A 12,500-nucleotide genomic window follows, 5' to 3' on the forward strand; every position below is an offset into this window, starting at 1 on the left:
CGCCTTATAAACGTTAGTGTAAAAAGATAGAAGTTTAGTCACACATGACTTACCCTAGGAGAAACCATGTTGTGAGTCAAGAATCAGATTATGTCTCTCAATGTGATCTCTAAGTCTATTCATTATTATTGATTCAGCATTTTACCTATAACTGATGTCAGACTGATTGGTTTGTAGTCATATATAGACGATTTATCTCCCTTTTTGAAAACAAGAACAACGTTTGCCTGCCCTCAAGCAATGGGCACAAAACCAGTGTCCACCCTCTTATTTAATATTTCTGTTAACTTTTAGCATATTTCAAATTTACACTCTTTAAGCACTCACAGGAAAAATTCATCTGGACCTGGAGATATTGTAGCTTAAGTTTTTTAATCTGTTTGACTACTTCTACCTTACTAATGCTGATATTTGATAGTCTACTTTCTTTATTATCACTGAAAATCGGATCGCAATCAAATACCTTATCTAACCTCTCCTTAGTAAACACCGAGAAAAAATATTTGATAAACTCCTCACTCATTTTATCCTACAATTTTCTCATAGCATTTTCGTCGTTTTTATTTGTGCCTATCATTTCCTTATTTTTTGTTTTATAGAGATGAAAGAAGCACATGAGGCTGGATCTCGCTTGTTTGGCAACTTTAATTTCATAGTTATGTTTCGCAGTGCACGTATTCTTTTTAATTAGTCTTGCCACATCGTCATATCTGAATCTAAGGTGTGTTTCCCCGTTTTTTTATTCGTATATAAAGTCCTCTTTTCATTCCAATCTCATATTTCAGCCTGTCTGTCATCCATTAGGGAGTATTACCATTCTTCCGTATTGACTTGAGATGAATTAATTTATTTGTGCATTTGGAATTAAAGCTGTTAGAATACTGTACATTTCATCCAAATCATTGACCAGTCGGATAACATCGCGCTTGTATTATATACTCTCATCTCATCAAAATTGGCTCTCCTGATGCCCGATACTAGAACGTTATTCGTACTAATTGATTCCTCTCAATTAGTATTAAATTTTATTTCTTGATGATCACTAGAGCCTATACTAACTCACACTTTTACGTTTCTCGTTAGGTGTTCCTTATTAGGAGCACCAGAGTAGTCTCTCCCCTCGTAGGATTGGTAATAATTTGTTTTAGGAAATTATCCTGCACCGCATCTAAGAAATTTTGCTCTTCCTGACCTCCTACTAAAGTTTCCCAGTCAATGTTTCTATATCTAAAATATCCCATGATCACAACGTTTTTGTACTGGGACGCCCTGTGAATTTCATGAATCAGGGGATTAGTCTGCTCAACGCTCAGGTTAGTAGGTCTATACAGGACGCCAATAATAAGTTTCTTATTCTTGTCTATAATCTCTACCCAAATAAATTCCGTACTAGCCTCCTCCTTAATCGAATTGTTGGTAATACAGTTTATTGTATTCTTAACGAAAAGTGCTACTCCTCCCCAACTCCTGCCAACCCTGTCCTTTTGAAAAGACTTATATCCTTCTATCCTGTTTTCCGGAAGGAAATGTCTATCCGCCATATTGATTCAGGATTCAGTAATAGCTATAATATAGAATTTTTCTACGCATGCTTTACCTCATAGCAAATACATTTTATTTATTATGCTTTTAGTTTATCCTCCCTCCACCTGATTAGGTGATTCTTTTCATAGTTTCTCTCTGAGCTGTTTCTATTGTCTAAACTATATTCCGATACTCCCCCACCCCCGACTCCCACGTAACCTATGAAAGAAGAAGAACAAAAAAACCGCAGGATGTCTACTTCTCGCTCAAAGGATTCAGCAAGGAGCCGAAATCATTTGGGTGACAAGTGTACCCCGTCCCTTGTATATAGATGATTCTTGCCGTAAAAGCGATCCCAGTTGTCGACAAATACCCACCCATTAGCCTTACAATGTTTTGACAGCCTTCAATTTATTGCAATAGCCCTGGAATACCACATGCCTTTAACTCTACGCCTAGGAAGGATTCCACATACAACAGAAACCTTCCCCCTTATTCCTAATCTTATCTACCGCATCCCGAAACCGCGCAAACAATTCCTCACTCCCTATTGTACCCATGTCATTCTCCCCGCCACTCAAGCACACTATGAGTTCCACACCTTTCCCGTCTATACACTCTTCTATCCTGTCTCTAACATCACCCACCTCCGCCCCGGGGAAACACAACTGGGTCCTATGCTTCCTATTTTTGTCAAAGAAAGCCCTATCTAAATACCTCACCAACTGTCCTACCCTTCTTCTCTTGCATCTTTTTTGTTTCTTCCTCTTGTAGACCCACAAGAGCTTGAAAAAAGTGTGCATTCAAGCGGGCCCGGTTTTTTTTTTCTTTTACCATCTCTCTGTGTTTTGTTTGTCACTGTTTTCCACCCAGGTTCCAAATATGGTTTGTCGTCCATGTTTTAGGCCTTTGGGTGAAGAACTTTATTCTCCTCTTTAATGCCCTCTACAGTTCTATCTAAGGCTTTAATTTTACTAAGTAGTGATAGTACCTTTTCGACGCTAATCACAGAAACACAACCACTCGCCATCTCACAGTTTGAAGCAGCCGTGAGAGGGAGAAGAGGGAGAGAGAGAAAGAAGGGGAGAGGGAGAGGAGGAGAGAGAGATAGAGAGAACGGGAGAAAGAGATAGAAAGGGGAGAGGGAGAGAGAGAAGGAGAGAGGGGGAGAGAGGGAGAGAAAGAAGTGAAGAGAGAGAGAGAGAGAGAGAGAGAGAGAGAGAGATGGGGGAGAGGGAGAGAAAAGAGGGGAGAGAGTTAAATGATGAAACGAACATCAACATACTAATTGGTCCTTACAAATCTGTTCTGGCATGTTTGAGAGAAAAGAGGTGAGGAGGGCGGCGAAGGGCAACTGACCAAGGCGAGGAGGAAATGGGAAGGACCAAGTGGAAGGGGGAGGCTTGTGGTTAAAGGGGGGAACAGGACGCGGTCACTCTTTTTGGCTGCATCCTGACTGGGCCTTTGCTCTTCATCTAATTTGCACTTTTATCATTGACATTTCATGCGCTCTGTCATTTTCACCATTATATCACTTTGACATTTTTCAATTTTCAATTATTTATCGGGGCATTGTTAATCCGCCAAGTAAGGCCTTGATAAGGCATTCGTCCACCTACAGATGGGATGATGTCTACTTTTACCCACACTGGCCCTCTGAATCACGCGGTGGGCCTCCATGACCCGGGGATAGAGGCAGGCCGACTGACCGATTTTTACGACCTTCCACCCAACACTAAGAACCTTTATACAATACGATTTTGGCACTCCCGGACACCGTTGAAATAATCTATCACTGTTTTGCACTTTAAGATAATATAGGAGCGTTTGATCACTGCAATTCCTTATGTTGCGTTGGCGGCCGCGGTCACCGCTCATTTTATATATTTTTCAACCAACGTATAGCACTTTCGCCATCCCAAATTACTTGTAATGTAGGAGAGTTATCCAAGCACGTCTACCCCTCACGAGGGGGAGGTTACATCATCTCTATTATCATGATTTTCACCATCACCACCACTATCGTCATCATCCCCGTTTTTAAGGAGTAAAATTTACTTTTACCAAGTCCGGGTATCGAGTTCTGTCTTTTTTTAAAAACAGCATTACATTGTTGACTTTTTTACGGTAGAGAGTGGAGGGTTGAAACAAGAGAGAGAAAGAGAGAGGGAGAGACAGACACACACACACACACACACACACACACACACACACACACACACACACACACACACACACACACACACACACACACACACACACACACACACACACACACACACACACACACACACACACACACACACACACACACACACACACACACACACACACACACACACACACACACACACAATATTGTGTGCGACGAAAAAATCCTTGTGTGTGTGCGTGTGTATATGTGTGTGTGTCTGTGTAGACTTGCATGCGTGTAGGTGTACTGGTACCTGTTTGAGATCAAACCCATTTGTTCCCCTTCTTGTATGCAAATGGAGGAGTGTCGACATAGAGCTTTGTGTTTGTTTTCGCATATTCCTGATTGCATGTGTTTGCGCCTGGGGTTGATATACCAAAATGAATACCTGTTTCTTATGTACCATTGTACTGTGCAGTCCTGTTCACCTGAGCGTCTCTGCATACATGTGGGGCTGTTTGCAATATGCACGCTGTTGGTGGAAATTGCATTGAAAATCTACACAATAATACGGATTTGTCGAAAGTTTCAGCAACTTTACAATCTCATCTGACTCGCTTCTATCTTCACGCAAACATTTTTGTTGTTCTTCGGCTCTGAGAAAGAAAACGACCTATTTCTTCTTTTCCGTTTTTTTTTTTTTTTTTTTTTTTTTTTTTTTTTTTTTTTTTTTTTTTTTTTGCGGGCGGGAAGATCTCTCGACAACTCATCCTACATCAGTTCTCTTCAGATTAGAAACTTTGAAACTTTTCCATATTTACATCGGTCATAGCTATTTTCTCTACGTTTTCATCTGTGTTCATCTGCTTTTCATCCTTCTCTTTGTCCTTCTCCCTTTCCGTTTTATATCCTCATCCTTCTCCTTTTTCACTCTTCATCCTTGTTTTTCTGTCCTTTTTGCTTGTCTATAGCCTTTTCCTCTCTACCTCTTACCCTCTTCTTTCTCCCTTCCTTCCTGTGCTTTCTTCTTCACTTTCTACTCCCCTTCCTCTTTCATCTTTTATTCCTTCCTTTGCCTTTATTCCTTCGTTTCTTCTTCCTTCCTCCCTATAAAATCGTCTCCATTTTTGCTCTTCTATTCCTCCCTTTTTTCACTTTCATTCTGGCTTGTGTTTCCCTCATTTTATCTTCCTCCTTGTTTCACCACTTAATTTTCACTTTCTGTTTACTGCACTCTTCGAGAAATTCACTTTAACATAATCATGTTCGAGTCACCAGCTTTTCGAGCGCTTTGGTCATTCGATTACTCTCGTCTCTTCGAAGTCTTCGAATTTTCACCTTGATTCCAAAGTCATTCTTAAAAAAAGATAAAAAAATATATATATATATATCATTAAGTGTTTTCTTTATCTCTTTATCTCCTGTCCAATTGGATTGTGGGGTTATTTTTCAATTGTTTACGAAGCGAATTCACCGCAAAAATGAACATAAGCTAATGTTGAGGTTAATTTAAGTCAGTAGAGCTAATGCAAGACGAGACCAGTAACACGTTAAATTATTCGTAGACGAAAATCTAGCATTTGGTGGATTCACGACATTTTTACTTAATAATGACAAGAATGTACGGAGGTTAACATACCTCATTTTATTAATTATTTTAGTAACTTGCCCAAAAACTAACTTAATCAACGTGACATTGGTTTTCTATAATCTAATGGATGGAGAATTTTCACAAAGATGAATAAAATCAAATAATAAGTGCTATAAGGATACCCTCTAATTAGGATGACATACTCTCACCCCCTCTATTTCTTGTTCTCTCTCTCTCTCTCTCTCTCTCTCTCTCTCTCTCTCTCTCTCTCTCTCTCTCTCTCTCTCTCTCTCTCTCTCTCTCTCTCTCTCTCTCTCTCTCTCTCTCTCTCTCTCTCTCTCTCTCTCTCTCTCTCTCTCTCTCTCTCTCTCTCTCTCTCTCTCTCTCTCTCTCTCTCTCTCTCTCTCTCTCTCTCTCTCTCTCTCTCTCTCTCTATCTCTCTCGTTCTCTCTCTACCTCTTTGTTTCAACTCAGCTACCAATTTCAGTTCTCAGTTATCTCGGTCTCTAAATCTATGTCATTTCTTCACTTCGCTTGCATTATATCTTTACTGGTACCTAGAACATGAGGATTATTAGCCCACATCAACCTCCTGGCCTTTGTGCGACGCTAGACGCACAGATGATATAGCGACAAATGAGAATGAGGGGAAGAGAGACAGACAGACAGAGATATATATATATATATATTTCTATATATATAAATACATATATATATATATATATATATATATATATGATCACTTTTAACCCACTATCGGAGAAATAATAACGGAAAGTACAGAGAAACTGTATATTTCGACTACTCTCTGTAGTCCTCTTCAACAGAATGCTTACATAAGGTTAAGGTACAAGTATATATGAAGAAATGAGGGGTACATAGAAGGGGATGAGGAAAGTGGGGGGGGGGGCCTCAGGTCACATGCCCTTGAAATGGTCGGGTCAAAGTAGGACAAGGGGTGATATTTTGTCCAACCGCTTTAGACATGATCTTGTTGACCGCTAACTTGGTAATACAATCTGGGGGCCACTGGCCTTTAGAGGTATTAAAGTTAGGATAATGTTTTATTAGAGAAGATTCTACAATTTTTCTTCTATAGCTACAGTGTGATTTATAAATTATTGATGCATTATCCCAATCTAATCTATGGTCTTTTTGGCTAGATTTTAATCTTGACAAAATTCCCTGTAGTTCCTGGCTGCAGTCTTTGCATTTAGCTCGGTACCCTTTACCAGAAGTTGTTGGTAGTTTTTCAAAATAATTCCAGACAAGATCATTTTTTCTACCTAAAGGAACCACTCTGCCAGGTTCAGAAGACATCCTTCCTGGTTGATTCCAAAGCAGCAACTGACTCATTGAGAAGCTGCTTACCTAGAACAATTTTTAAAAAGAATCTTGTTGAAACTTGTTGTGGACTGCACAGTGCTATATATATTACATGTAGGCTTATATCGTTCATTGTATACTTGTGGCAAGTCTATATAACACTGCTCCTTATATTGATATGCTAAAAATGTCCTTTAGCAATTATATCGCATATCAGATAGCAATCCCACATTTAAAATCTATAAAAAAAAATATATTTAAATCAAATAAATCTGATTAAAAAAAATATATTTCTATATTTTTTAAAAAGATAAAAAAAAAAAAAAAAAAAAATCGCCAACGCTGGTGTCCACTAACCTCATACAATAATACCTGTTAAGTCGGATAAAATTGGCATTTCAAAGCATAACAGTGCCTTAAAAATAGTTTCTTATTTCACTATAAAAGTTTATGTTAACTTATACTGCATTGAATAAGTCAATAGTTGATATATTTGTCCTATATACAATGTTAGGTTTCTAGTTTTGATATATTTGTCCAAAATAAAATGTTAGGTTACAAAGAAAGCAATGGCCTCCGCTAGCGGACCCAGGGATCTGGGCGCGCACGTCCTGTGTAATAGTAGTCCTTGATATATATATATATATATATATATATATATATATATATATATATATATATATATATATATATATATATATATCGGATATGGGCATGATTATGGGAAATAGTTAAGATTTTATTTAGATTATGGTCTGGAATTCTTTTTTGCTTGTGATTAAATTATGACTGTTTGTTTTTTAATTCTATTCATCATGATCTGATTTTGTTGTTTTTATTATGATTATTTCTTGTGCATGATTATGATTATATTATGATTATAATCACATTTTGCTGTGATTATTTATAAAAAAAAGCATTGATAAAGTACGTACAATACTTTGATACATACATATACCAAAAGCTTTTCCCCCCTTACACGGGGGGTAGCCGAAAAGAAAAAGGCATAGAAATCACTCCCACCCATTCCATCCCCTACATATTCCACTCCCCTCCACCCTCCTCCCTCTCTTTCATCTTGGCATTTCCTGGATGACGGGTCATCCCTGCATCCTGTTCACTGCCCTGGGTCAGAAGCAGTGTCACAAGACACAGCACATCCACAGCAAGGCCGCTTTATTAGAATGGTGATCATGTTTGATTTGTATGTCTGTGACAGTAATTCAAGCTCAGCTCTCAGTCCGCAAATGCATGGATTTTTTTTTCTTGAAGTTACATTTTCTCCATGACACTGTAGAGTTGCTACTTCAAATGTTGTCAAGATATCTGTTATTTCCTTGGTGAGATTAAGTTCATGTCTGAATAGCTTTACTGGACAGCCTAACTGATCAAGCTTGGTTGGATCAATATTCAGGGAAGTATCTTGTTACTGCTGTTCCATCGGGTTACATTTTTGACCTGAGCTCTGCATTCACCTTCAAGAATGTCAGATGCCAGTGTAGAGTGGCGAATGTGCGATACTAGATGTGAGGCTTTTCCAATGACTCTTGATACAGGCCCTGCTTCCTCAAGCCCATCTTTCAGTGATCTGTAAATTATGAAGAAAATATCTGACATGCTCAGGCAAATGTTCCAGCAACTTCTCACTGTTATCAGGGATGTCAAAGGTGTCATCCTCCTCTTTACTTTCACTGGCTTGATTAGGGTTCACATTGTCCAGACCGGGAAGTCTCGCAAACAATTTAATCTTATTGCTGGCACTGTCGGTTACAATTGTAAACATCTTTGTTTCTAAGTTGAAACTAAGGATGATTTCGGTGAAAGTGGCATGATTTTTTTCTGCAGTGTGGACCCCTGTGAATCTTCTGCATGCCAACATTGTTGATTGAAGCTTAAAGTTATCAATGAAATGACATGTGATCCCGGTGTACGAACGCATTTGTCTATTTGTCCAAAGATCAACTGTAACACAGCACGACTAACAGATCAAAATTTCTTGTGGAGATGTTCCTGTAGTTATTGAGTTTGTGAAGAAGATAATTTGCTGCTGAGCTCCTTACAGCTTGGGATGCTGTAACTGGGTTAAGCCTTGTTAAAAAGAGCTTGAAAGTTAGGATCCTCAACCCTTGAAAGAGGTTAAATGGAGCCGGCAATGAAGCAAACGAGTAACTTCTCCTTTCCTCTCAGCCCGGATCACTATTCATTTATTTTTTCTTACTACAAGATACCCCAAAGTTAGTTATTGGAAAAAGGGCTCCACTAGATACCTTTGTTGGTGATTCCACGTTGACATCTGAATGATGTTTTTGAAAACAGGAAGAGAATTCATTGCAGTATATATATATATATATATATATACAGATATATATGTTTACATATATATGTATATATATAAGTATAAATATGTATATATATATTAAAAATATATTATATATATATATATATATAAATATATAATATATATATATATATATATATATATATATATATATATATGCTAATAAGAACACGGGTATGTTTGAGAGTGTGGGTGCAGGAAGAATAAGCGAAGATGGGCTGGAACTCCTTTATTGCTTATACGTTTCGATCGACTCGGTCTTCTTCAGTAAACTGTCTACAAACAGCTTGAACCTTACAATTATACACTCGAAGACGCGGGCATAGACAGGTCATTACGCTGGCCGTCTGGGGATTCCCATTCCCGTACCATGTATATGTTTCCCAATTGAATTTATAATCAATTTAGTTGATGTCTTCGGTAAATATACGAAACCTTCCCTGTCATTGTTATTTTCATAAGAGTTAATATTGGCAGCTTCAACAGTCTTTCTCATATCCCTTTTTAATCCCGTATGTAGGACCTCGACCCCATTCCAGTGGGGCAAATATCCAGATTGGTCAGCGTGCTGAACGAGTGAGTTAGACGTCCTGTGTGACCTCAAATCCCTTTTATGCTCGACTATGCATTTCTCGACGCCTCGACCTGACTCACCGTAGTACGAAGAGGTGCACCTGCTGCAAGGAATGCGATAAATGGCACTGAGGACGTTTTGGGGTAGTCCCTTTATATTTTTGGTCTTCACAACTTTTCCTATATTAGAATTGGAAGTCCTTACTATTTTCGTCCTACCTTTCCCAAGAAATCTGTCTATGGCTTCGGTTTTCCTAGAGTTGGGAACAGAAATATATTGTATTTTATTCCTCTCGGACAATTGGACATTTGCTTTCATGACGATGTTCTTTGCTATTTCTTTCAATTCGTTAATCATTCCCCCTGGATATTTTAATTTCTTAAAGGCATTGGTTATGTAAGTAACTTATCTTCCAAAAATTCATCAATGCAAATTCTAAAAGCTCAGACTGCAGTGGTTCCCAAACTGTGGGTAAATTACCCCCTTGGGGGGGAGATAAATTTTCGTGGGTAATGGAGGGGTGACAAAAAAAATAAGAATAGAATAAAATAAGATATAATAAAGAAAACATTGCTGTACCCGGCATTAGGATTAAGGTTAACTTAGCACGTATAGTTGTAAAACTATTAAAAAAAAAAAAAAAAAAAAATTGGAAACCACTGGCTCAGAGGAAGAAACCTATGAGCACGCCGGTTTTCACTCGCTCACTGTGTCCTGAGAAATAGTGTACAAATTCGTCTCTGTTAGTGGGTTTTCTGTACACTGAGAATCTTACTCATCCCTCCTGTGCACCAAAGTGTCAAAGAATGGTAATTTGTGGTCTCCCATGTCTACAGTGAACTGTATATCTTTATTGGCACTATTGAGTCTATTTAACTTATGTTCAATGTCCATATTCTCTGGTTTTATTACAGTAACGTCGTTCATATATCTTAACCACGTGGTGCCTCTATCCATGATCCTTATATATTCATCTTCCTCCAACGCTTCCATAAAAATACCGGCCAACACCGCAGAAAGAGGACTTCCCATGGCGAAACCTCTGTGTTGTCTATATTCCTTATCATTAAAAGTGAAAACATGAAAACGATTGAAGCTGCCTATATCAACTCTTATGAAAATAACAATGACAGGGAAGGGTCCGTATGTTTATCGAAGGCAGCAACTAAATTGATAATAAATGCAATTGGGAAACATATACATGGTACGGGAATGGGAATCCACAGACAGACAGCTAGACGACGTGTCCGTGTCCCCGTCTTCAATTGTATGATTGTAAGGTTCAAGCTGTTTGTAGACAGCTTACTGAAGAAGACCGAGTCGGTCGAAATTTATAAGCAATAAAGGAGTTCCAGCCCATCTTCGCTTATTCTTCCTCCACCCATACTCTCATTTGTCTAAACCATTCATCCAACGGGTACGTGTGTTCACGTATGCAAGGTAGACCACTTAGAAAAAAAAACGAAGCAGAGCGTTTTTGTATATTACATCAAGTGCAAAAAGTACATAAAATCTTTGCACTGGATGTAATATTCGAAAGCGCTCTGATTTGCTAGATTTTTCAAGTTGTCTACCTTGCATATATATATATATATATATATACATATATATATATATATATATATATATATATATATATATATATATATATATATATATCACAACAAAGATATGTCGTAGCACATTTGTAAAATAATACTGATGACCCACTTTCGGAGAAGAATAAGCGAAGATATAGAGATCTGTATATTTCGATCACTTACTGTGATCCTCTTCGGCAGATATGAGTTACAAAGTACAGAACAATGTGTATTTATAGTAAAGCAGTGAGGTAGCAAGAGGGGACGGAGCTCAGGTCAACACGCCCGGCACGCATGCTCGCATCTTGGTGGCTCAGGTCACATGACCGGCGTTGCATGGGCCTTGGTGATTTTTGTCCACCGCTAATGTTGATGGTAACATTTTATTTATGGCAAAAGAAGAAATACAGTCTGGTGACCATTGACCATGGGAAATGTTGTAATTTGGGAAATTATTTATTAAGGAGGATTCTACTATTTTTCTTCTGAAACTACATTTGGATTTATAAATTATTTCAGCATCGTCCCAATTTATTCGGTGGTTTTTATTGGCGACGTGCTGAAATACTGCGGAATTTTCCTGTCCGTATTTAACAGAGTTCTTGTGCTCCTTAACCCTGGTATTGAGATCTCGACCCGTCTGTCCCCAATATACATCATTGCAATCTAAACAAGGTAATTTATAAACTCCAGGAGTTGTATTACTCTTGTATCTATGATGTATATTGACAACTTTACTGAACAAATTATTAGGATAATGGAAGATAAAATTTACCTTTTCCTTTGGTAACATGTGAGACAATTCATGGATTGATTTGTTAAAAGGCAATTTTATGCATCTATTATCCCAATTATGATTCATGGCGGAATGGGAATCTGTTTTGTGAAAACTAATTTTGGCCTTGCTAAGAGCTTTTTGTAAAAACCACGGCGGGTATCCTAATTTTGTTAGTTGATTTTTCACTGAATTTAGTTCCAAATCTAAGTATTGGGAGCTACAAATTCTCAAAGCCCGTAAGAATAGGCCTGAAGCTACACTATATTTTATTTTGTCAGGATGGTGGCTAAAGAAATGTAGGTAGCTCCCTGTGTGGGTGGGCTTCCTATAAACTGTGAAGGACAGTGACTCCGCATTTCTTATTATTAAAATATCTAGAAAAGGTAATTTGTGATCTAATTCCCATTCCACCTTGAATTTAATATTGTTCGTTAAGTGATTGAGTTGGTTGTGAAATTCTTGGAATGAACCCCATTCATCATCCCAAACCGTAAAGATGTCATCTACATATCTATGCCAAAACATGGCGGGTGGTTTAATTTCCGGTAATAGCACTGATTCAAAATATTCCATATATAAGTTGGCTAGAACTGGCGAGAGATTAGAGCCCATGGAACATCCGAATTTCTGTTTATAATAAAGATCTTTGAATGAA

The 12,500-nt window shown here is 38.0% G+C and overlaps 1 protein-coding gene and 1 pseudogene across 1 annotated transcript in view; both read right to left on the reverse strand.

The window, feature by feature from the left end:
* Nucleotides 1-3,204, reverse strand: part of LOC143020411 (uncharacterized) — an 8,761-nt gene extending 5,557 nt beyond the window's left edge. The window contains exon 1 of the mRNA XM_076176828.1: nt 3,172-3,204. Within this exon, the coding sequence (XP_076032943.1) occupies nt 3,172-3,204 (33 nt within the window). The remainder of the gene's footprint in view (nt 1-3,171) is intronic.
* A 4,781-nt stretch (nt 3,205-7,985) lies between these two features.
* On the reverse strand, nt 7,986-10,444 carry LOC143020412 (uncharacterized; annotated as a pseudogene).
* Nucleotides 10,445-12,500: the final 2,056 nt, after the last annotated feature.

Source organism: Oratosquilla oratoria, chromosome 40, assembly GCF_046742065.1.
Source record: "Oratosquilla oratoria isolate Oo_2021 chromosome 40, ASM4674206v1, whole genome shotgun sequence".
Taxonomy (NCBI): Eukaryota; Metazoa; Arthropoda; class Malacostraca; order Stomatopoda; family Squillidae; genus Oratosquilla; species Oratosquilla oratoria.